The sequence below is a fragment of the Maniola jurtina genome, chromosome 10 (assembly GCF_905333055.1).
Source record: "Maniola jurtina chromosome 10, ilManJurt1.1, whole genome shotgun sequence".
In the NCBI taxonomy this organism is placed as follows: domain Eukaryota; kingdom Metazoa; phylum Arthropoda; class Insecta; order Lepidoptera; family Nymphalidae; genus Maniola; species Maniola jurtina.
The window spans coordinates 13,839,700-13,867,556 of NC_060038.1; the positions used below are offsets into that span (position 1 = coordinate 13,839,700).

General features: G+C 37.6%; 1 protein-coding gene across 1 annotated transcript; it reads right to left on the bottom strand.

Annotated features, from left to right (window-relative positions):
- Positions 1-511: 511 nt before the first annotated feature.
- LOC123868900 lies at positions 512-27,773 on the bottom strand. The gene is made up of 6 exons (XM_045911566.1): positions 27,022-27,773; positions 6,495-6,604; positions 5,439-5,545; positions 4,883-5,022; positions 3,628-4,340; positions 512-1,089 (listed from the first exon to the last, which is right to left on the bottom strand). The coding sequence occupies exons 1-6, from the start codon at positions 27,110-27,112 to the stop codon at positions 928-930; spliced, it is 1,323 nt and encodes a 440-aa protein (XP_045767522.1). The 5' UTR covers positions 27,113-27,773; the 3' UTR covers positions 512-927.
- Between the last annotated feature and the right edge of the window lie 84 nt (positions 27,774-27,857).

Consider the following 27,857-nt stretch of genomic DNA (forward strand, 5'->3'; position numbering starts at 1 on the left):
ATATTTACACTAAATGGTAATCAAATCAAAAATACTAACTAATGGCGTTCTCACAGAAGTTTTTTATGAAAAGAAAATTTTATATACGTGAAAACAATATAGATACAAGAATGGTGATATAATAAGGCTACTTTTGTAAATCATTTGGGTTGCTAATAGGTATATAGCGGATAACTGAGTAGGCTCCTGTGGTAGTGCTAAACTAAACGTTGTAAAGCTTTTGTGTAGATAGGAGATTTTCATAAAATCAAATGATTAAGGATCTTATTCCTTTATTATTTAATTTAATTGAATTGAGGATTTAATTTAATTGAATTTAATTTGATTTAATTTATTTTAATTTAATTTAATTTGATTTGGTTTGATTTAGTTTAATTTGATTTCATTTGACTTAATTTGATTTAATTTAATTTAATTTAATCACTAACATAGTTCATAAGGCCCTGTTACTAACACTATATGGATGAAATGTTCCGAAATAAATGTTTATTATTATTATTATTATTCAGTTCACTTTATTTACAAGAACTGCTGAAACTCCTATTCGGTACTACATTCTTTAAAAGCACACATCAATCTGGCAGTAGATACATCAGACTGGTATAATCATCTCACTCATTTTACAAAAAAAAAAACACAGCTTTTCTTATGATTTTCCCTAGATCGTTTTGATGTCTCTAACTAAAATTGATGTCTAGACCATTCACTTTCATTTTATAATGTAGACAACAGGTAGATACATCATATATACCCCCGACACAATTAATTTGATGATTTTGACTTGCCGTTATTTCTCGTCTCGTCAACCACGGTCAAAATCATCAAGTTAACCGTGGTATGTACCCGTTATCTACATTATAATAAGTCGTTAAACCACGAAATAAGTTTAAAATCATTCGCTTTCAATTTCCTATGCAACCAAAACTCTCAGCTAGCATAAACATGAGCGTAGATCCACGAGACATAATGCGCCACATTGGTGTAGACATCCGGGACACCCATCCTCGCGCAGCCGGACCCGAAGGACGTTAACCCTCGCAGCTCCCAGCGACCACCGGTCCTGCATTGAAGGGGACCACCACTATCACCCTGAAACAGTAAAAAATTAATGTACTTTTGCCACAAAAAAGTCTTTCTATATTAAGTACTAGCTGATGCCCGCGACTTCGTCCGCGTGGATTTAGGTTTTTCGAAATCCCGTGGGAAATCTTTGATTTTCCGTAAAAAAGTAGCCCATATGCTAATCCAAGATAATATCTACCTCCATTCCAAATTTCAGCCAAATCCGTTCAGTAGTTTTTGCGTGAAGGAGTAACAAACATACACACACACATACACACAAACTTTTGCCTTTATAATATTAGTGTGATCTTCTTAATATTATAAAAAGAAGAACTGAATGTCTATCAAAGTACAGCTCAAATAGCTAGGCCTAGAGATTTTGCATAATTTTATAGCTTCTCTCTATAACATAGACTCCCCACTAAAGGCTGTTTTACACCGACTTAATCCGGTTTAACATCATGCGACAATGCGGCATGCTAGAACTGGAAACATTAATTTTGCGGCCTAAAACAGCATGCGGAATATAGCCAACGTCGCACTATAGAATTGGAATATTATGGTACAACATATAGTACAGTTTCTTATGTATCTTGTATCGATTTTCTTATTAGGTATGTGATGCTGGCATGCCCTGTCGCATGCCTCAATGTCCCCTGTTATACCTGTATCACAAAATCCGGATTAAATATCCCGTGGGAACTCTTTGATTCTTCCAGGATAAAAAAGTAGCCTACGTCCGTTTTCGGGATGCTAAACAAGCAATCTCTGCACCAAACTTCATCAAAATCGGTTAAGCGGATGGACCGTAAAAAGGTAACGACAGACAGACACACTTTCACGGGAAGAAGTATTTTTTATTACGAAACACTGACTGTGCAAGAAAAACTTACACTTTTTCAGTATTTTAAAAGCGTTCCCACGTCATCTATACATATAATAAAATTGTAGAAAAGTGGTGTCTGTACAATGGAAATATATAAAAAAAAAGTAGCAGGGGTTGTTATTATATCGATGCCGAACCCGAAATTGTAATTAATTTTTTTTTTGTCTGTTTGTCTGTTTGTCTGTGTGTTTGTGCACGCTAATATCAGAAACGGCTTATTCGATTTAGATACGGTTTTCACTTATATATTGTAGTAAGCTTCACTTAGTATTTAGTGTTTATTTCATGTCAATCGGTTCATAAATAAAAAAGTTATGTCAATTTAAAGAATCACGGCGCCTCGCGCCTGAGCGTCCGTGGCTATATAAAGCGCGAAAAGTCACTATTCCACGCGAACGAAGTCGCGGGCACAGCTAGTTTTCTACTATTGCTATCACAAGCCGAACATCACTTTCGGTTACATTCAGTATTACGTAGCCGTTCGTTATCATCCATCACTCTTATTGGCACAATCAAATACTGAGTAACGTTTAATTGACACTTAGAAGATCATGATCTATTGAATTTAAAGGTGATCGCCCATTTGTCCGCAGCAAAGGTACCGCACGCAACGAATTTTCTGATGGTATCACAGATAAATAGTACTGATTCTGAGAGTAACTAAATTTTTGAGTATTCGCATCTTTTTCTTACCAATATAATAAGATAAGGACAAACAAATTTAATTTAATTTCGAAATACCAAACCTCTTGACTTTAGTCGCCATTAGTCGAGCCTATTGATTAAATTTGTAGAGTGCACTAAAATGAAGTATTTAGCGTCTATAAATTATTAAAATTCATTTTCCGTCCTTTTTTAGCAATATTAAAAAGAAAAAGATGTAACTAAATACTCTAAATTTTGTTTGAATCATTAGAATCGACGCCAATGGCTCTTTCTGTGCTGATGTCAGTTACCTATCCGCCGCCGCTGCGTTGATAACAACGATCGTCAGTGAGAATTAACATACTAATAAACTAACTAAAGGTCTCATGAGAAAGCTCATAACGGGCGATGGAGAGAGCTTATACTTGGAGTTTCTCTATGTGATCAAATCAGAAATGAGGAGACCCGTAGGAGAACCAGAGTAACCGATATAGCCCAGGGGTTGTGATGCTGAAGTCACAAATAAGTAGGGCATAGTTTTAAAAAACCATAAAAGAAAAGGAAACGGTAAATTCCAAGGTGATGGAATTACGACCTCGCACCTTAAAAAGCTAGAAGACAGACAGACCAAAGCGTATAGTGTGATCCAATGTGTACCTACCTTTAAACTACTTAAAGAATAATCTAGACTGCTGTTCATCCTAATATTACAAAAACGATCACAGATAAGAAATAATGATTTGTTTAATTATTGCATTTAAAATGTCTTAATTCGAAAGTTACAGATATGGCAATCAGTGTTTTAATAGATACCTGTCGATTCAGAGATTTCTGGGAATCGAATCACGTAATAGAAGAATATTAAAGCATAATAATTTAGTAATGAGTTCTTTTAGTTTTAATTGTTTTAGAAACTGAAAAACTGTACTCAATTGGCACTAAAATGTATGAGTGGCACTAAAACAAAAACTCAATTGGCACTAAGACAAATAAATATCTACTTTTTAATATTCTAAAGTTTATCTAGTACTTACCACGCATGCACCTGTACTGCCGTCCGTACTCCCCGCGCAAAGATGTCCATCATTCAATGGCAAAGTCAAAGAATATCTATCTCTGCAAAGTTGCAAAGGCAGAACCGGTACTTCCGCTTCCAATAAAACATCAGTCAAAGTTCCATTCGTTTGTTCCCTTCCCCACCCAGTCGCATAACATTCATCTTTGAAGTCTATACCATTATTATCATCTATAAATGGGTCGATTTCTTCACCAAACATCAGTTTTTTATCACTTCTTTTATAATTATTACTTTCTTGTATAGATTTGTCTTTAGTAACTTTAGTTTTGATAAGTTTGACTACGCTATCTAATGAAGCACTATCGTATATAGCGTCTCTATTTTTCTTTTCACTATCTTCTCTACTTGATTCTTCGTCATTCTTTCGTTCTGTCGATCTATTGTCATTAGAAACTCTTACATTATATCTAGTATTTTTATGGTATTTATTTCCTTTTCCTGAGAAAACATTTTTGGTTAGATTATTGAGCTTTTCTAAGTATTTCACTGCAGTGTTTGGGTTAGGTCTGGGTGGTCTTGGTTTTCTCCTTATTTCGCTTTCAGGTCGCCTGTAGAAGGAAGTGCTTCTCTCTGTGTTGTGGATGATAGGTGGTTCGTATGGAGGCAAGCAGATAGCTCGGATACGGCTGCCGGGACTCACGTCAGCGGATCTTATCATCTTCATCAGAGCTGGAATTTGAATGGATCAGAATTAAAACCCAATTTATCGCGATGTACGGTTACAAATTTTTGAATTTGGTACGGTTATAGATTTGGAATTTGGCATAGTAGTTCCTTAAATAACGTAGGTGGGAAACAGAAGGGCTGACGGGGCTTCATGTTGTAATATTATAATTATTTTCTATTATGATGTAAAACATGAATGCAAATAAATAAATAAAGAAAGAAAGAAAGAAGTTTCGAAAAGTAAAATTTTTTGAAAGGATATTAATTGTTGTTAATAATAATTAGGCCTCTATCGGTTAGGGTATAGGTAGTGCTTTTGGAAATTCATTTCATAAGGTAATAAAATAAGGGAAGGTAAAATAAGGGTTGAATTTTCGTTCGAAGCTAGTAACCTAAAGCTAAAAGTAGTCAAGGAGTAACTGAATGATCACAATATTACATACTTACTCAGTCCATTTGATCTAAGAAGTCTGACGCATATTATCGAGAGGAAAAACAAGAAGATGAGACAAGGGAGTGACTTTATACAATTTAATAATAATTACCTATGTCATGCTGATAATTGTGAAAGCGATGATGCAGAACTATCCTCTCTATTGGCACATAGGCACCTCGCTGCTCTGCTCGATCCCACTCGCCCAGCACTGCCGTCCATAGAGCCGGTACTGGTAAGTTGAAGAGCTCACTGGAATGTTAATATTGATTTGTTAAAAGAAGTTTATGGTATAGGTACACTCTTTATTTAGCATCTTTCCCTGGTACTTTAATAAGAAATAGGTAACTATTTCTTATTAAAGTTCTAACAATAATATTCATCCATATATCGCAGCGAAATGGCATAACTCAGTTGAGTTGTTAAAACGACAATTCAATTAGACCATTTCACTAAACAAATCTAGTGATAGCACAGATTACTGAGCATAGTGAAATGTAACGTTTGAATCCTGCCGATTCCGCAATTTTTGATAGGTATTCAAAAATTATTTAGAAAAAAATCCTTGAAGTGAAGGTAAAACGCTGTCATGAAAATTATATAAAATGGTCGAAATCGCACTGAGAATATAAAAAATAGTTAAGATATTGAAAATACCATGACATTACTTATGTATGCAGTGTGCGGTGGTTAAAAGCCATTGAGGGTGTATGAGGACTCCTCCACACCAGTGACCGATCAGGCCGTAGTTCGGATGCAGCAGTTGAAGAGAAACCTGAAAGATTACAACATAATATTTAAATACTTCACTAGCAGACACTAGTCTGAAAAACTTTATCGCATTATCTTCATAAAAGAGCATCGCAGATTAGTTCCTGACGGAAACGTTACTCAAACGTGAATTCGGTGTTAAATTACACTACAATTATTTTATATTTTTATGATCCTTGTAAATTATGAAATTATTACTACATTACACAATAACGCTATAAACATAATTCGTGTAGCTAGTGAAAGTTTTATCGTGAGACAATTGTTGAGATAGACACTTAACTACATCAGATCAAGCATTACCTATGACCTATCAACTTTCAATTAAATTCTTGGATCATTATTGATTTTAAGCTTTTTTCGTGGTTTAACAACATTAATCGTGGTATGTACCCGTTGTCTACATTATGATATGTCTTGGATCATTATTAGTTATAGTGATAGCAAATATTGCTATAATCTCTATTGTTGTGATTGGATGAATTTAGGGTATTATTGCTGCAACAATTCATTTCAGCCAATAGTAAGAGAGTGTCGGCCAATCAGAGGTTACTGTAGTCCTCACGCTGATCGATCCTAACCTCATCTTGTCGAGAATTTACTGATATGGTACCATCGATGTATGGTACTGATTCTATTCATAACAAAATTAGTATAGATTATTCGCATCTTTTTCGTACAAATGAAATAAGAAAAGGACAGACAATCTTAGTTTAGTTTAGAACTGTCAGACGGCGTGACTTAAGGTTGGCGCCAGTCGTGAGCCTATATTTTAAATTTGTAGAGTAGCACTAAAATTCTTCTTTCTTTAGTCTTTAATTTAAAATTAATTTTCCGTCCTTTTTTAGTAATATTAAATAGAAAAAGTTGCGGATACTCTTTCGCTTTAGAGAAATACATCAGAATCGACACCAACTATTATCTTATACCCTGTATATAAAAAAAAATCGAACCTGCCACGGCCAAGCACCTCTCTTCGACTCTCGTCCTTTGATGATGCGAAGTTGACCCACTGACCTCTCCCGAGGCTGTCTTGTATGTCTCCGTAGTGGTACTCCACATTCTGTAATGAAGAAAATCATTCTCTTTATCATCATTCATCATCATCATTTTCAACCGATAGACGTCCACAGTTGGGCATTGGTCTCTCGTAAGAACTTCCACATGCCACGGTCTAGGTCTCACGTAGAACTTCCACATGCCACGGTCTAGGTCTCACGTAGAACTTCCACATGCCACGGTCTAGGTCTCACGTAGAACTTCCACATGCCACGGTCTAGGTCTCACGTAGAACTTCCACATGCCACGGTCTAGGTCTCACGTAGAACTTCCACATGCCACGGTCTAGGTTTCACGTAGGAACTTCCACACGCCACGGTCTAGTGGCAACTGAATACAGCGGCTCCCTACGACTCTTTTTTCATCTGTCCACTTACTAGGGGGTCTTCTAACGCTACGCTTTCCGGGCGAGAGGTCGCTATTCTACCAACTTGGGACACCAACATCTATCAGTTTTTCGAACTATGTGCCCTGTTTATTGCCACTTTAGCTTCGCAACCCTCATCTATCATATCTAGCTATCATTAATAGATAATTAATTATTCAAATGATGAGTTACCAATTTCCTACAGCGTACCACAAGGTAGCATTTTAGGTCCGACTATCTTTTTAGTTTTTATTAACGATCTCTATTCTCTGTAACTTCCGTTTACCAAACCCCAAACAGTACTTTTGGCAGACGACAATGCCATAACTTTTTGTAGTAAGTCATGACCTGAACTATAAAAAAAATAATTAACGACTGGACTGGACATGGTGTTTGATTGGCTACTTTCCCATTCTTTAATACTTAACATCTCCAAAATCAACTTAATTACCTATTCACGACCCATTTAGACCAACCCATTCTGATCGTCTCCTCGTGCTCAGTAGTGAGCCGGCGCGGGCGATGGGTTGATGATGATGATGATATATTATTCTGAAAACTGTATGCTAAATAGGAAACAACACGTGTAAACCACAGGGCTACAATGAACCTGCAATCAGCCGCAATCACTATAATAATAATGATTAATATTCATATTATCATTACATATACGGAACCACGCCGCGCACGCGACTTCACGCTTCGCGACTATGTTGTATTAATGAGCTCCGTTTAGTATAATTTGTTTCCTAACACCACGTTTACACCCTTAAATAAAGTTGAAAACTAAAACCCGACTACGATCGTCTTAATAAACGCTGAAATATTATAGTAAAATTGTTTTTCTGTCGCTTGGTTATTTTAATGTTGTAGTACATTAATATTTTTATGAACTCAAATTTTCTCCTCTTTCATTTGACACCCCACTCGACACAATAGCAAAAAAAAAATTTGAGACCCCCCACTTTTTTTTTCATGTAACATCCGTTTGGTCAATTTTTTTTTTCGTATAAAATATAGCCTATGTCACCCCGACCCTTACGACGAATAGATTGACACCTCATTCATCAAAATCGGCCCAGTAGTTTAGGCGCTACGGTGGAACTCACAGAATCTGGATACAAACATAGATACATACCCACATACATACATACATACATAGACTGCTAAAATCATAACCCTTCCTTTTGACTTGGCCGCAGTCGGGTAAAAAGTACAGCTATTCTATAATATGTCATTGTCTGAATTTAGCTCTCCTCTCAGCATGAGAAGGGTTTGGCCATAAGGGCCGCGATGGCCCAGTGAGGATTTTTTTAAAGAATATTAGCCATTTTAATCATGACTAACATTCCCCTTTCCCCTCCAACTAAGCGTAAAGCTTGTGCTAGGTGTGGGTACGACAATAGTGTAACGGGTGGGGATTGAACCGCCAACCTTTCGGATTTCAGACCGCTTTTATAACTGCTGAGCTATTGAGGCTTCTCATTGGATTGGGAGATTTCACACACATTTGAGTACTGTAGAACTCTCTGGCATGCAAGTTCCATCACGATTTTTTTTTTATCTTTAAAAGCAAGTGATATTTACTAAAGACGCACGTTTTGCTTTTTATGCATTTTCTCTGTACTAATTTTTGTGGTGTACAATTGTAAAAGTACTAGGATGCGTGCGACTTCGTCCGCGTGGATTTAGGTTTTTAAAGATCCCGTGGGAACTGTTTGATTTTCCGGGATAAAAAGTTGCCTATGTTACATGGACGCAAGCTACCCCGGTACCAAATTTCATACAAATCGAGTCTTTAGGAATCCCGCGGGAACTGTTTGTTTTTCCGGGATAAAAAGTAGCCTATATCCTTCCCCGGAATGAATCCTAAGTTTGTACAAAATTTCATTAAAATCGGTTCAGCGGTTGAGCCTTGAAAGCGTAGCAGACAGACAGACAGACAGACACACTTTCACATTTATAATATTAAGTATAGATCTACAATCTACATATTTAAATTGCAGAAGTTAAATCTGTTTCCCGTATTTACGCTACACGGGAAATGTATCGATATATAATAATCTAGCGAGTGGCTAGGGAGGTACCTAGGTACCTATACTAATTAGGTAAGTACTATTATAACGACGTCAAAACTAATACGCCGCTGTCATCGTGTAGGTTTCACTTCCCGAAGTGAAATATTTACTGTGACCAGTGAGCCTACCGGAAGTATGGACTTCTATCGATTTTTCAATTTTTTTATACGATGTCGGCATATATTTTTTTCACTTAACGCCGGAAGGACAGTTTTATTAACATTAAAAATACCGTAAGTGCAAGACGGGCTTGTATACGAAGGGTTCCGTACTATGGTATAAGAAATACTTAACACTTTTTCACTTTTATACCATGGTGGCCATTTTGAAATTTTATTATTTAAAAATACACATTCTGTGTCATACAAATTTCAACTCTCTACCTAGGTATTAGGGTTCACGAGAAACAGCCCGCTGACAGACAGATGGACCGGACGGATGGACAGACAGTGGAGGCTTAGTAATGGGGTCCCGTTGGGTCTACGGGAAGTACCCTATAGGTTTTCTTGACAGACACGACGGACGGATGGACAGACAGACAGACAGACAAGACAACAAAGTGATCCTATAAGGGTTCCATTTTTCCTTTTGAGGTACGGAACCCTAAAAACACAATTGTGTAAAAAGACAAACTCAAGTCCGTAGTTTCAGTATTGCTCGTTAAATGGGTAATTGAGTAATTGCGGGCATGACATGAATAATTTATAGCTCATTACGTCATCCGCGTAACGAGTGTCACTGTGGCATAATGCGCTCGCGCATGATTCCTTTCTTCACTTCGTCTTTTATTTAACAGGGCTCTCTCCGTCATTTACTCCATACAATCGTAGTTCCAATTTCATTTGAATATTAAGCAACCAAAGTCCATGAAATTTTGCAGACATATTCTAGAAACTGCCTATGCCTACTACTATCTGTGCCTGTGGTGTTTTAGATTTTTCTAAAAACATGTAGTTTTAAAATTACAGGGGCTCAAAGATTTGTATGTGAATGTTTAAGACCGCGTAACTTTGAACCGAATATATTAACAGAAATCTGGAAAACCACAGGTATAGATATTAGTTTCTAGAATATGTCTGCAAAATTTCATGGACTTTAGTTTCAACATTCAAATGAAATTGGAACTACGTTTGTATGGAGCGAGTGACGGACAGACCCCTCTTAACTGGCAGAGAACTCGCCAATCTTGATAGCCGCTGTGAACATAGCCACTAGGGTTCGATTCCCGGCTGGTTTTGGAATTTTTAAATCACTGGTCTGGTCTGGCGGGAGGTTTCGGCCGCGCCTAGTTACCACCCTACCGGCAAAGTCGTGCCGCCAAGCGATTTAGCGTTCCGGTATGATGCCGTTTAGTAACCAAAGGGGTATGGGTTTAAAATGAAATTGCCATATCCCGTCCAGGTTAGCCCGCTTCCATCTTAGACTGCATCATCACTTACCAGGTGAGATTGCAGTCAAGGGCTAACTTGTTATCTGACTATATTACGGCATTCCGAACCAGTAGTAGATTATTTTGACGATTCAAAAGCACTTGTAAAAGTTTTATTGAATAAAAATATTTTGAATTTTGAATTTGAATATAAAAAAAAGTATTTCTTCATTTCTAACCATTGACTCATTGTTTCTAACCGAAAGTCCAAATATCGAAAAACTTTACAGATGTCCATTGTTATAAATTAACGATGCAATCCAAACAAAAAATGTATGAACCCCATAAAACTCCGGTTGTTTATGGTGTCGACCGCAAAGAAGTGTCACGTTTTATGGTTTTTATGAAAGAAAGCAAGTTACGCCAGAGTTTAGCGTAATTCACATAAAAATGACTTTTACAAAAAGGTTACACTGACAGAATGCTTGTTTTCATATTGTTATGCAGTTTCACTGATTTAAGTTTGGGGCGTTTGGGATTAGCACGTATTTGACCTGGGACCCTTAATTGCTGAGAGATTCAACTTTTTAATTTGGAAAGGGTATGGCAGTTTTGTACACCCACACCCCATATGGGTTTCTACAGGCATCGTACCGAAACGCTAAATCGCCTGGCGACACGGCCACGGCTGAATCTTCCCACCACACCAGACCAGTGACAATTCTAAAAATTATGAATTCCGTAATTGGTACATATTGGTATCATTTTGGTACCACACACCACGCATCTCATCTTATTTCGAGCCTATATAATATTATCTTATCTCTGTGACACCAAATAAACAGTTTTTCTTTCTTCTCCTTCCTTTCTAATTGCCCCTGCCGGGAATCGAACCGTGGACCTTTCGCTGATAAGAGATTCGCTCACCACTGCGCCAGAGGGATCGTCAAAAGAGATTGCAGATGTGAAAGAACTTAAAAAAAGGTGTAAAATGATCTGATTCAGAATAAGCGTTAATCCGGAACCGGATGTAATAGTTCACGTTCACGCAAATTACGGTTTCAGCAATAATAATAAAGTTACATAATTGACCGCGAAATTTCGAGTTAAGTAGTGCAATTGCAGTAATAAATGATAATGACCAAAATGACTAACCGACAGTGTGGCGAATTCTGTTGTAAACAATCTCTAAAATTAATTGTTTACATAATTAGCCACACGGGCAGTTATTTAATTTTATTCTATCCTTGTCGCGCTGGAAGCATTGAGAAAGGGATAGCAATACATTTAGACCTAATTTTAAAAAAACAAAGCGATAGTATCCTATACATTAAAGGTTTCGACGTTCGGCTCGGTCTCTTACTCGGGGGGTCTGGCAGCTCTAACTTTCGGAAAAACCCTGCTTTGTATTTTTTTTTACTTAAATATAAATAGTGAGCAATAGGGTCACCTGACGTTAAGTGATTACCGCTGCCCATAAACGTTAGCAGCACCAGAGGTATTACCAATGCGCTGCCGGCTTTTTAGGAATTTGGTGATCTACCCATAACCCAGTTAAAATCTAGTGGGAACACCGCCGCGCCGATGGGGGTTGGTTCCACAGTTTACATGCACCTACGTGGAAAAAGCTCTGGCACAACAGGAGGTCGAAGTGCATGGCAGGTGGCGAGGGTTAGACGTGATGAAAGATTGGCAAATTTCTCATCAAAATTGCAGATTTTATAAAAAAAACCGGCCAAGTGCGAGTCGGACTAGCGCACCGAGGGTTCCGTGCTCGGGTATTTTTTCGGCACGATACATCAAAAACTATTATGCATAAAAATTAAAAAAAAATCTGTTTTAGAATGTACAGGTAAAGCCCTTTCATATCCCACTTGGCGTAGTTATCTTACTTTGAAAATTTAAACACATTTTAATATTTTTTTAATGATGTAACCACAAATTCACGGTTTTTGGATTTATTCCTTCACTTGTATTGTAAGACCTATCTACCTGCCCATGATTCTAGGTCAACGGGAAGTACCCTATAGGTTTTCTTGACAGACTTGACAGACGGACAGACAGACAGACAACAAAGTGACCCTATAAGAGTTCCGTTTTTCCTTTTGAGGTGCGGAACCCTAAAAAAGATCTGGCACAATGAGTGGTAGAAGTGCACCCACGTGGAATCGTTACAGATTGACAAGTTTCTCATGGTTTCATACTAGTACAACGTAAACTATTTTCGGGAGCTCTTGAAAATATCCAAGATTTCAACTTAGACATGAAAAAAATAAACCTGTAATGATTTATTAAGTTTTCAATCGACTATTCGTCCGTAATAATTTCGATTGCCCAACGAATTCCGGCGTGACGGACCGACGGACCGGACGGCCAATTAAGATGTCTCTGATAACAATTACTTACTTATGATATTGATTGACGCATCGATAAATAACAATCTGCGCCATTGAGAACTGCCGATGCGGCCAAAGCGTTATTAGTTTTTTTTTTCCAAAAAAATTCTTAGTAGCAGACCGGAGTTGGGAAGTTGGCGCGGTGTTCATCATCATCAACCCATTACCGGCCCAATACTTGGCACGGGTCTTTCCTCATAATCAAAAGGTCTAAGGCCATAGTGTACCACACTGGCAAAATGCGGATTGGCAGACTTCACACACTTTTAAGTAAATTATTGAGAACTCTTAGGCATGCAGGCTACCTCACGATATTTTCCTTCACCGAACATCGGACTCCGGCTCTTCTAAATAAGAGGTCGACATCTTGTGTCTTAACCACTAGGCTATGACCGCTCAGGCAAGAAAATCGCAAATTATACCGAGAAACTCTACCATTATGAGATAGGGGTTCCAACCCTCAAAAATGGGGAATCGGAAACAGAGTTTGAATAGTCGGAGAGAGGATGAATCACACTAATATTATAAAGGAGAAATTTTGTATGTGTGTGTGTGTGTGTGTGTGTGTATGTTTGTTACTCCTTCACGCGAAAACTACTGGACGGATTGGGCTGAAATTTAGAATGGAGATAGATTATACCCTGGATTACAACATAGGCTACTTTTTGTCCCGGAAAATCAAAGGGTTCCCACGGGAATTTTAAAAAACCTACATCCACGCGAACGTAGTCGCGGGTATCAGCTAGTAGGTAAATACCTAGCGCCAATAGACCTCTATGGCTATTGAAGGTAGTTAATAGATTTCCTCAGTAGTTAGTCGGCAACATCAAAGCGTTGCCACCTCATCAGCATCCCATCAGCGGTAATGGTGACTTTCACTGCACCATTCTTAGCATTATGCAACAACTAACGGTTGACGCTAATTATGATTTATCGGTCAAATTCACAGAAGTCCACTCCTTTGTAGAATGAAATCCAAACTCCTGAAGACGATAAATCACAAAATAATAAACAAAAATCACTCCAACGTATTCCATAAACACCTGACTATTGGCTCAAGTTCTAGTCCAGTTGGATGCTTCGGCCGCGAAAGAATACCAACCTGTTCATAAATAGATAGACGACCACAGCTGAGTATAAATTCTTGACTCATCATACCTACTAATTGTCAACTAACTGCCCACTCTGCGCTTTCCCATCATTTCCCATCGCTTGGGATCGCAACATCTATTGGTTCTTTGAACTCTTAATCTGATAGATACAATAAATCTATAACACTTTATAAAAATTGGTTTTTATTTGCGTTTTTGCTTATTTAGAAAAAATTACTTGGAAGAAATCAAGTCCCGTCTTCTAAAGAACATTCCGATTTTTATTTGGTTTATATGACCCATCTAGTGCATAATAGAATTGGTTGCTTTCAAAGGTTGCCTGGTGAAAATTTCTCGGAACAATAAAATCGCCTAGGCGCGCCATACAAAGTGGATTGGTAGTTAAGTTAAGTCAAACTTGCTCTAAAAAGCACTTAAATGGGTTCAGTAGGTATTTCAGTGAGGAATTCTAAGCTTTCTCGCTGCATATCGAGATGATATCGATTAGGAGAGCAATTAGGCGAACGGAAGTCCGCGCTACTGTTAGCGATTAGTATCTACGAAACCAACAATGTCATCGTTACTTGAGCAATGCTTGAAATGTATTAGGTGATATAAAGTTCCCTCATTCTTGTACACTCTGCTATGGGTGATGTGAAATCATGGTGAAATCATAGATACCTAGTCGTTTCATAGTTAACAAGTGTAAATGAAAAAATAACACTCCCGACAAGTGAAGGTTACAGTAGTTCTAGAAAAGAGCTGATAACTTTCAAGGCTGAACCGATTTTCTTGAATTGTAGCTAAAAACACTCTCGATCAAGCTACCTTTCAAACTAAAAAAAACTAAATTAAAATCGGTTCATTAGTTTAGGAGCTACGATGCCACAGACAGATACACAGATACACACGTCAAACTTATAGCATCCCTCTTTTTGGGTCGGGGGTTAATAAAGTTTGGCGGTACTTCACGCCGGAACAGCTTCTAACCTTATAACAGACTCAAATTCGATCGTGCATGGAGGACTGCAGGTACTTACAATACAACGTAGCATGGCTCTGCCAAGTAGCAGCTTGACGCTTTTGACTGGCCACCAAGCACTGATCAATTCTTCAAAGGAACATCGGCGCAAGGTTGCCTGTCTGTCGGTTTTTTACAAAATATATTTCGGAGAGGGGACTATTCAACCTAGTTCCCCCCTCGCCATTTAACAATCGAACCACTAGGCATAGCCAAGGTCAGCATCCCTACATAGTCCAAACCCATGGACCCGTACGAAGCGATTTGCTTCCTCGTTTCTAATACGCACTGCTAGAATATGGAATGCCCTTCCGGCTTCCGTTTTTTGCTGCTAGCTATAATATTGGTACCTTTAAAAGAAGAGTGAATAGGCACCTTCTGGGCAGACGCGCTCAACCTTAGGCTGCATCATCTCCTGCTTGATATGATTGCAGTCAAACGCAAGCCCATTTAGTTAATAAAACAAGTGTAAATTAAAAAATTATATCACCCCCTACAAGTGAAGGTTACAGTAACTAGAAAAGAGCTGATAACTTTCAAACGGCTGAACCGATTTTCTTGGATTATAGCTAAGAACACGATCAAGCCACTTTTCAAACAAAAAAAAAACTAAATTAAAATCGGTTCATTAGTTTAGGAGCTACGATCCCACAGACAGATACACACGTTAAACTTATAACACCCCCCTTTTTGGGTCGGCGCCGAGGTTAAAAAAGCCTTCCTAGCGTCATATATGTAAGGTAAGTAACATTTTGACCCCTGCAAGTGAAGGTGAAGCCATGTTTTGTATAAGTTAAAGAGAAAAAAAAAAATTGGTTGTCTGTAAAGTCGGTTTACTGACGATAGTTGAACGTGTCAACAAAGGCCGATTGTGCTTCTTTGTCGCTCGTTCCGCGCTCTCGCTTGCACTTCAAGCCTTACGTGGAACGCCTCAGAGCGAGGTAACGCCGCATGAGTCATGTTTTTTCGTCTGTGCAGCCGGCTCTATCGAATTATAAGACGTTGTCACGTCAAAAAAGTTTCATAACTGTAGTGAACTGTGATAATAAGTACGTAAGGTTTGATGCGTGTTCCTGTTGAGCGCGGGTTACGTAAACCTTATAGAAAAGCCCGGGTTCCGTACACGTGTAGCAGCGTGGAATGCATTTCACTACCTTAATTATGCCGTGCAAGTTATAGGCGGTAGCGGTTTAAGTGAAATCCTAAAATGTGGTGTAATTAATTTAAACTCAGATTTACCTTGATGGAAATGTTTTCATTGCACTTCACAATCGTATTTTCCTTTTAACAATTACTAAAATGTTTATTGGCTGCAAATAAATGATTAATTGATTGATTGATTGATCGTATAAAACGAGAATTATAAGTAGAGGACTGATCAAATTAAAATTGAACGATCTTCTCAATAGATCGATGAAGGTATGGAGTGATGGAAAATCCCATCAGGTACATGGTTAGTATATAAATTGACTATTTTTCTCATCAGGCACACGGGAATTATTATATCAATTGATTATATTTTTTGAGTCCCTGTAAGAGAGCGTAACTTTACAATTTTTTTAGTAATATTAGAGATGCGAATATTAAAATGTTAAATCAAAGTAAATATACTACTTAGATAAGCGATTTGTAAAAGATAATCAGATTTGTTATGTTTTACAGTTTCCATACAAAAAATAGTTAATATTATTCGTTAAGACAGACGTTTTTAATTTCAGGATCGTAGGAGCTTGTTTCTTGAACCATACTATAATTGCATCACACTGGCAGTAGTTTGTGGTAGCCTTATTATGTTGCTTATGGTGCTTATAGGGTTGCGTCAGATTCCATGGATAGAATACTTGATTGTCTGTCTATTGATGCTAGAGTTGAATGGATTGTACGTTATTGTGAATTGTATATATTTGAGGAGCTGGCGAACAAAACTGTGTAACTACACAGAATTGAATTTTACAGGAAGCTGTTGAAACTTTACTTGTACCGTTTTGAAATTGCGAATTCTGGACTCAATTTCAGCAAAGTTTCAGGCCATTTTGCTAAACCCAAAAAGATAGGTGTAATAAGTTTGACGTGTGTATCTGTGTATCTGTGTATTTGTCTGTGGCATCGTAGCTCCTAAACGAATGAACCGAGTTTAATTTAGTTTTTTTTGTTTGAAAGGTGGCTTGATCGAGAGTGTTATTAGCTATAATCGAAGAAAATCTGTTCACCCGTTTCAAAGTTATCAGCTCTTTTCTAGTTTTTGTGTCGGGGTTTTTTTTAATTTTAAGTTATATATCGAAAAATCAAAGAGTTCTTACGGGATTTTTAAAAACCAATAAATCCACGAGGACCAAGTCGCGGCCATCATCTATTAAACTACTAGATGATTATAACTATAATATTAGTATGGATGGATGGATATTGAAACTGAAAGGTCTAGTTTAGAAAGCGAATATGAAAATTATTACGGCATTTGCTTAATGTCTTTATTAATCCGGTTCTGTAAGGGCTAGTCAACAACCTAGTAAGGACATCCGGTTTGAGCTGCAAACTAATAAAACTGTAAATATAATTTATAAACATTAGATAATTCTATACGTAAAGGTTTCTTGGTTTGTCCTTCAATCACGCCGCAATGGAACAACAGATCTTCGTGATTTTTACATGGTTAAAAACCTGAAGAGTGAGATAATATGTTACATTTTATCCCGGAAAATCAAAGAGTTCCCACGGGATTTTAACTCGCGGAATTGAAATGAAAACAATACCTCAAAAACGAAAGAATGTCACACCATCCAAAAAGAGGGGTGTTATAAGTTTGACGTGTGTATCTGTCTGTGGCGTCGTAGCTCCTCAACTAATGAACCGATTTCAATTTAGTTTTTTTTTGTTTAAAAGGTGGCTTGATCTTATTCTTAGCTATAATCCAAGAAAATCGGTTCAGCCGTTCGAAAGTTATCAGCTCTTTTCTAGTTACTGTAACCTTCACTTGTCGGGGGTGTTATAAATTTTTAATTTACACTTGTAGTAGACTTTATTCTCTTATTGAATCTGAAATTCAATAGATCAAAGAATAAAACAAGAGAATTAGAGAAGTTTAAATTACTTTATACTTTTATGTAATTGATCAAAATCGGTTTTGTTTGAATAATTGATCCGTCAGAGCAGAACAAACCGCAGAATAAATTGTTATTTGTTACTTACTCAATTGCTAAAAGGAATCGAAATAACAAGTGATATAAAGGAGAATTTACAATTATTTTTTAACCACGCGGTTTGATCTGATATATTTTTTATTTTAATGGAGGGCCGTCAAAGTTGTCAGTTTTAGACCATTTTTGTGACGGTGTCTATCTCAAAAACTAAACCAGTTAGGAATATGAAATTTCAGTATATTATCACACTTCACACTAATATTATAAAGGCGAAAGTTTGTATGTGTGTGTGTGTGTGTGTGTGTGTGTGTGTGTGTGTGTGTGTGTGTGTGTGTGTGTGTGTGTATGTTTGTTACTCCTTCACGCAAAAACTACTGGACGGCTTGGGCTGAAATTTAGAATGGAGATAGATTATACCCTGGATTAGCACATAGGCTACTTTTTATCCCGGAAAATCAAAGAGTTCCCACGGGAATTTTAAAAAAACCTACATCCACGCGAACGAAGTCGCGGGCATCAGCTAGTCTACCATATACTGTATTTAAACAACAAATACTGAAAACAACGAATTTTAAAATAGTTTGCAAGCTGTGACCAAAACATACGAACATTTCTTGGGGTTTTCTTTCACGGTTTACAGAGACGAACTCGGAAAAGAAATATTTCCTACAACCAAAATATGATGGTGTTCATGATAATTGTGTTAATTTTTGCATCTCTACATTTTATTAAGGGAAATAAAATGTAGTATTTGACGTCGTCTCAGTCTAGTTTCTTCAATAACATTTGTCCATTAGCAGTCGTTTGCCAATCAAATGTAAATGGCACTTTATATGTCGGTTGGATTGAACAGTGTCCGCTATCGCATCATCTTGGCAGGCGTCGAACCCACGACCCTAGAGTGAAAGCCATCTAGAGTTACCGGAGAGCGGACGGAATTGAATTGATATCTTCCGTAACATCGATCTTGTGATATAAACTGTTTTCCTTACTGCACCATGACGTATTAGGTATTTGCCTGTAGACAGTCGTAGGTAAATCGTAGACGTAGACGTTTAACGAACATCAGGGTATTTATTGCTCGTATTCGATTCGTATTCGTTTTCGTAAAAATACGATACAAAGTGGCCGTCATGCAAAATGTACGTACTACATACTGTGTCAGGTTGAGGTGGCAATCGGGGTATGAGGCGGGGAACGCTCCGCACGCTTGTACGTCACTTGCGCTTACCCGCACCGGTAAACGCGAGGGCTGTGCGGGTATACGGGGATTCCCCGCCCCGGTTGCCATCTCAGCCTGTCGCGAATATAGTATGCACGCTTGTATACTAATTTGATTCGATTTGCACGGATCCGCCACAATTCGTAACACAATCGCACAATTACACAAGCGCACTGTCATTTTGTCGGCCACTTTCGTATTGTACTTTACGAATAAGTACTAATACTTATAATCGAACACGAACGAGTGTACAAATGTCCTTATAGTACGAGTAAAATTCGTGAGTTTTGCGTAAGGTTCCTACTTCTTAAGACTTAGGTCTTCTATTTAAGGGGTCCCGGCATTGATCTCGGGCATATATTATTATCACACTAATATTATAAAGGGGAAAGTTTGTGTGTATGTGTGTGTATGTTTGTTACTTCTTCACGCAAAAACTACTGAACGGATTGGGCTGAAATTTACAATAGAGATAGATTTATACCCTGGATTAGCACATAGGCTACTTTTTATCCCGGAAATTTAAAGAGTTCCTACGGGATTTTTAAAAACCTACATCCACGCGAACGAAGTCGCGGGCATCAGCTAGTGATTACATAAATAAGTATACGGAATTACGAGCATTTTATGCAATTAAAATATAGGTGTCACTTGCTTTGACGATAGAGAAAATAATTGTGAGGAAAAAGGTGTGTAAGTCTACCAATCCACACTTGGCCAGCGTGATGGATTATTATTGGCTTTCTCATTTTGAGAGGAGATCTGTCCTCAGTAGTAGGCCGGCGATGAGCTGCTCATGATCATGCGCATACGTTTTATCGGAAAAATCATAGCAGTGTTAATATCATAGAACTTTCAATATCATCAGTTAAATTCCTTCGATATGCAGTTATGCCGATTATTACGGAAAACACTCAATCGATTCACATACATTTTCACTGCACGCGTTATTTTTGCTGGCTAGGCATGCTGTTATAACAAAAAAAGAATATTATAGGCCTAGAGACTGTTGAAAGATTTCATAGAGAATAAATACCTACATCGAAATACTTAAGTCTCATATTTTGTTGATTATTACAAATAAATATAATTTTTTTATTGAAAAATGACAAATAAGCAAACAAACCAGGTCTAACCATGCCTATTTACGAATTTGTAATAATAGGTAATACTAACTAAAAAAATCGATAGATTTGAGATAGGCTAAATAGGAAGGAAGGAATCATTCCCAAGATTTGTATTGGAAGGAACAGTTAAAGACACAAGGGCTTCAGGTCACCAAAGACACAAATAATTTGGCAATGTAAGGAAGCCAAGATTATGTGTCTTTATATTACAAAACAAGAATGTCATCCAAATCACTGTAACGAGGCAGAACGCTGACTGCGTTGATTGGCCAGACTAATATGCTGACCAAGGTAACTGTTAGACCTCTGGTCCTATGGGAGTAAGGGAGTGAGTTTTCGAAATTCCTATGGGAGAGTCGCGAAGCTTTTGGTAATGGTCTGTAAAAACCTCTCTTGTATAATATTAATTTTGAAAACGATAAGGCATGTTCCAGTGAGAGGTACGAGGTTTGGAATTGCCACGTTTTTGAAGGCAAAGGTCAATTTAACAAAGTAAAGATATTGTTACGTATACTTCGATATGAATCGTAACCGCTGTCTCTCAGTCTAGAAGGGGAAAGGTGTTGTTGTTATTATAACATAGTAGGTAATAATATTTCGAACAATAATCAGATAAATCAACGGAATTGGTATAGAATTCATGTATTAACGTTGCCATTCATTTGTTAGAAACATCTTATAGGCCATTGTTGAATATTATACACATTGTTTAGTTTAGGCTCTTTACGCACTGCAACCGATCCGAATCTGAGAATTATGCTCGATCCGAAGTAGCCGTACTTAATACCTATGTAGGTACTAATTACTTATTTGTATGACGAGTTGAACACTAGGTCATAAATTCCTATTCCAAACCCAATATATCTCCAATTCGGAGCATGATTCACAGAGTGAATTAATAACAATATTACATGACGTATGAACGCTAGTTTAATTTTTTACGTTTGTAGAGTTCAGCGCTTTATCTCGCATTATTTCTATCGCCTTGTCCCAATTACCAAAGGTGTTCTATAAGAGAATACCTCTTGGTATTAAGTTCGCCTCTGTACCTAGGTCCTAATTTTTTATGTGCAATAAAGAGTTTAAAAAAAACAAACGCTTGTGCACTGCATCCAATCTGAATCCGAGCAAGAATACATAAAAAACATCGAAAGTCGGAACCAACGCAGTGTACCTATAAACGACATCTGAATGACATTCGATCCGAATAAATAAATTGATTGATTGGTTGATTGAATTCTGAGTTTACTAGATCCTTACTAGATCTGGATTTTCTCGGATTCGGAGCGGTTGCAGTGCGTAAATAGCCTTTACATTTTATTCAGTAAAAAAGGTTAATCCGATGTCAAAGCACGTTTAATGTGTTAATTTCTACGTCCAGTTTTTCATAATTTAATAGATTAGCACTCGATTTCAACGTCAATTACTGACATCGTAACTCTCTCTAAATCATATTCCTCATTGCTGAGTGTCTTACCCCTTTTCATTATGCGTAAGAATTTTCTTGGGGTAGTAATGCGGTGAGTTCCTAGATGACCTTGAATACAACTGCGCTAAAAGAATGATAATATTGATAATAATTATTTCGAATTTTAGGTTTAATGGGTAATAATCGCCAACTGGGACCGACGGCAGGGATTAGCATGCTCTCTGAGGCACGGAGGAAGGGAAAAGGCAAAAATTAGATCACCCAAATGTCGGCCACCCATCCAGCTACCAACCGGGGTCAACGTTGCATATGCACTGTCACAACAGCCAGGCCATTGGTTGACGATGATGATGACATAAACGAGTTTTCTTTAAAAAAATGTCAAATTCAAAAATTCCACACCAAGAAACTATTTTCATTTTTAACTGAAGGGACCTGTTTTTCATTGCAGTAAAACAGTGCTCCGAAATTATTAGAACAGAAAATTTCTGTACGAGAAAAAGTCACCCAAAACACGAAAATAGGAACAGGAAAAACGTGATGCAATGCATAAAAAGGTAGAAAAGATAACCACGAACCGCGTTAAATCCATTTTTTGTCTGTTTTTGCCAGATTAACTGCATAACTGACCGCCAATGAGATCGAAAACATGAAGCGACGGTGACGCTCAAAATAATGGATTCGTAAGAGTTATGGTTCCATTACATCTATTATGAAAGAGAGATTACTTTACCGGATGAAAGCTTGGATCTGCAAAAAAATGGCGTAACCGCAATGGTGGATGACGTCACAATATTCTCTAAAATTGGTGCCTCGACCATGGAAATAACTATTTTACCTTTTAAGAATGCCATGACATGAGAAAAATCTCTTTTCATGAGAAAAATTATTTTGGCCCAACTTGGCGGAGATCCTGGACAATAAAATTATGCCTTTCCATTTAATAGCAAAGAGAGTACACCAAATAGGAATGCAAGCGCAGTGAGCGCAAAATTATTTGTCTAAGACAGAAAAAATGCTTTCATAAACAAAACGAAAATGCGTTTATTTTAGGTTTTGTTTCAGCCATCGCGAAAATCAAATCAAAATCTTTTGTTTCGAAGTTTTGTTGCTAGTTAAGGGAAGAGACGCCACAATAATATTTTAAATGTGAAAGTGCGTCTGCCTGTTCGGTTGTCTGTCTGCTAACTTTCCGTTTAACCGAATTTGATAAAATTCAGTGCATACATACATAGATAGCTTGCATCTTGGGGAATAAGCTATTTTTGGTCCCGAAAAATCAAAGAGTTCCTACATAACATTTAAAATAAAATCCAGGTTAACCGAAATCCAGGTAGATGAAGTCGCGGTCACCATATTGTCTACTTAGTATTTTCTATGTAAAAGTGTACATTTCAAGGAAAGAATAGTTGTTGTGGGACCTAACAATGTTCAAGCTATTGTTTATCACATAATATCTAAGCTGTATAAGTTTCAACTGTGGAAAGCTTGGGCGATAGTCAACATTATCCACAATAAATTCACGGCTGCAGGTGCTATGGATGTAATGATACCATTTCACTCTGTTTATAACAATATGGAAACAATTTCTAAATATTTGCTTACTACTATGACTAGATTAACATAGTAGGTTTTAACTTTTAATATTTGTATCACGGGAAAAAATAACAATGTGGCTAATTTTGTCGTACACATTCTTTAGAGATAGATAATTTCTTTATATTTTAAATGGAGGATGTCCGCGACTTCGTCCGCGTGGATTGAAGGGTCTTCAGGAATCCCGTGCGAACTCTTTGATTTTCCGGGATAAAAAGTAGCATTATGTCCGTCCAAGGGATATAACCTAACTCTGTACCTCGTCAGAATCGGTTAAACTGTTGGGTCGTGAAAAGCTAGTAGACTTTCGCATTTATAATATCAGTACGGAGTAGGGAAGTATGGATTATTATTAACAACTCGTTGCAACTTTTTTATCCATTGTAATTTCTACACCCACTGATACAGTGTGACTCGTTGGGAGAACATTTTCGAAAAATTCCCAACGAGTCACACTGTTACTCGTTTTTGTGTGACTTGTTGGGAACCCATCAAATATAGAGCTATGATTTTCAATATGCAGAGAAGAATAGCACCTACATGTCAATTTAATTATGAGAATGTGAAAAAAAATTATGAGAATGTGTACAATGGAATTAGCCACAACTATTTTACATAAAACTCCTGGAGCTTTTTTTTTTCTCTCTCGTCTGGCTTTTACAATGATTAGCCAATGTCAAGTTTGTAGTTATTTGTAACAAGTTAGCTAAACTATACAAGTATGGACCCCGTCTGTGCCGGCGCTCGCCGACATACGCACGGCACCCCCTTAGAGTTTCTGTGGATTCACCCCCTTAGAATTAGTTCTGTGGATCGCCATTTATTACTCTTCAACGTATATATGCCTGTTGATATAGAAGATAATTTGCCAGAGTTCACGGACATTCTTGGCAGGATGAGTGCGGTGATTGAAGAATGTGGGATTGAGACCGTATTTATGCTTGGTGACTACAATGCACACCCCTCAGCTAGATTTGGCAAAGAGATGCTGTCATTCTGTGAGGAGCAGACTTGGGTTTGTGCAGATATAGATGTATTAGGAGCAGACTCTGGAACGTTTTCCTTCCTAAGTGAGTCCCATGGAACGACCAAGTGGTTGGATCATTGCCTGACAACTATTGCCGCAAAAAATACAGTTGTGTGTGTGTGTGTGGATAATGGTGTTAGTTGGTCTGACCACTTCCCACTATTTGTTAACTGTGATATTAAGCTAATGACTAAAAAAGTAGATAATAAGGAGTGTAATAATGATAACTTACATAGAGACATAAGATGGGGACAGAGAAATGCAGATGAAATAAATATGTATACTAATTTATGTACTGAAAATTTTAATAAGTTACTCGAATCTAGTCACTGTGATACAAACGACTTAGATAGTTCTAACGATGTTTTAGATTTTATTAATAATTTTTACAATGATGTTATTGGTATTTTAAAATATGCAGCTATTAATAGTAAATATTCGGGATCTGGTGTACACAAATTCCGCCATAAAAAACAACTAGTTGGCTGGAATCATCACGTAAAAGAGTATTATCAAACTGCAAGACTGTGTTTTAAGTTTTGGATAGACTGTGGTAAGCCCAGTAGTGGAGAAATATATAATGACATGACAAAGACTCGTGCTATATTTAAAAAGAAATTAAAATGGTGCCAGAATAATGAGGAAGCTATAAAAATGGACATTTTAGCGACGCATAGAGCTGACAAAAATTTTACACAGTTTTGGAAAGCGACTAAATCATTAAATAAAAAAGAAAGTAGGCCAGTGAGTGTCAGTAACGTACAGGACAGCAGGGAGATAGCCAACATGTTTGCAAAACATTTCTCCGTGAAACCATTAGACGTTGCACATGTGCTCCACTCTCAGCCTTTGTCACCATCACCTAAAACAGTACACTTTAGTCCAACTGATATATTCCGAACGATTAAAGATATGAAACGTGGTAAATCACCAGGCCATGATGGTCTGAGTGTTGAGCACATGTTATACGCTGGAAACAAATTGTATGAGGCCTTGTCAACGCTATTTAATATGTGCATTAAACATGGTTATCTTCCTGCAGATATGTTAAAGACGGTAGTGGTTCCTGTGCCAAAAAACAAGACGGGCGATATGTCCAGTATAGCTAACTATAGGCCCATTTCGCTGGGGACAATTGCCGGCAAGGTACTTGAGCGGTTGTTGCAGCCTGAACTGATGAAGAATGTACAGATTAGTGATGCTCAGTTTGGTTTTCGTCCCGGTCTCTCTACAGACTCGGCAATTCTGTCTCTGAAGCACATCGTAAATTACTATAAAAGTCGTGATACATCGGTGTATGCGTGTTTCTTGGATCTGACTCGCGCATTTGATCTTGTTAATTATAATATATTATGGAGAAAAATGCGCGACTCAAATGTACATAGCAGTATTGTCGGGCTGATGAGATACTGGTATGAGAACCAAACGAACATTGTGCGTTGGGGCGACACAGCCTCTAGTGAGTTTAGACTAGAGTGTGGTGTACGTCAGGGCGGTTTAACCTCTCCGGACCTGTTCAATCTATACGTTGATGACCTGATTGAGGAGCTAAGTGGTACTGGCATCGGTTGTCATATTGACGGAGTTTGTTTTAACAACTTAAGTTACGCCGATGACATGGTGCTGCTTAGCCCCTCAATAAACGGTCTCCGTAAATTAGTATCGATCTGCGAAGGTTACGCCTTGAGACATGGATTAAAATACAATGTACGCAAATCAGAAATGTTGATTTTTAGAGCTGGTAAAGGCCCGGAGAGGATACCACCAGTTTTGTTAGATGGAACACCAGTTCAGGTTGTGCAACAGTTCAGGTATCTCGGACACATGTTAACGGGATCCCTGAGCGACGATTTTGATATAGAACGAGAGCGAAGGTCACTGGCAATACGGTGCAACATGCTCGCTCGCCGATTTGCTCGGTGCTCTGAGGATGTTAAAGTTACATTGTTTAAAGCTTATTGTATGAGTTTTTATACTTCACAACTATGGATTAATTACACCAAAAGATCTTTTAACATCCTCAGGGTACAGTATAATGATGCCCTTCGCATTTTATTAAAAATGCCAAGGTATTGTAGTGCGTCGGGCATGTTCGCCGACGCTGGAGTCCCGGACTACTACGCCATTATACGAAATAGAATTGCGGGTTTCTGGGAAACAGTCCGCAATTCTAAAAATAAGATGCTTAAAGTCGTCGCTCAGGCGTCCCCTGACAATGTGTTCTATAAACACTGGCTACGGGTACACCAGATCCCTAACGTAAAATGACTAACTATTTCATTTTAAACTATTTTAATTTTTATATTATATTTTGTATTTTTTACTGTTTATATGGGTCCCTAACCTGCAATAAAACGATTTTATTTATTTATTTTATTTAGAGCGATTTCCAGTCAGTTTTAACAAAAAAAAAAAAACACTCCAAAAAGTCACAACACGCGCGCCAGCAAACGCCACCACAGACGAAGTCCCGAGCATAAAATCTCTCGCAGTAAGTAATAAGTTGTGAGAGTGCCGCTTATATATAAAGCACTTAAGGAGGTATATTGTAAAAAACTCACCTCTAGGACTGTAAGCTTCACAAAATATAACAGCGTACAACACCAAAATGAAGACACAGTTAAGTACAACTGAATGCCATAACACTGCCATGATTCGAAAGCACCAAATACTGTTTGGTTTTAAACCATCACACCATCAGTCGATAAAGTTTTATAAAGTTTTCAGTGCACTAGGATTTTTCTTGAAGCTGCGTAACTTTCGTGAACTTTTTTACGTAAGCATAGCTTTTATATGCTACTTTTATAAAGGTATGGGTGATACTTAAAACTTTAAGCTTCCCCAAAGCTTATCTCATAGATAAGTCAAAAGTATTCTGCGGACTTTTTGACGGACGCACGTGTTTTTCTCAAACTCAAATATGATTTTGCAAAATAAAAATTATACAACATTTTCAGTCACCAACACGCTGTGCATTTTATCACTTTTTCAGTACTTTTATTGAATTTATAAAAAAAATGTTTTTGGTTCGTCAATTTTCAATTAATTTTGACTTATATTAAACTTATACTTAACACAGTATATTTCGTTCGTTAAAAAATACTGTCGAAAACAAAGTGTTCGTAATAATAGAGTTAAAAAATATTGGATTTTTTCGATTTTCCTATTGGGACGTTATTACACTGGCTTGGTTATTTAGAGCAAATAATTAATATATTTTTTCGCGTTTTTTACAGTGACGTCCGCAACGTCCGGTGTCCGAATAAGAAATGGCAGGAAAAAAGGCGCGCGCGCACCATTGTTGTTATTGGCTAACGAGTTTGTTTTTACTTTTTTCCGCGACGCCGGCGCCTGTATCCCCACTGGGAAATCTGGTCGCGCTCGGAGGCAGATGGCG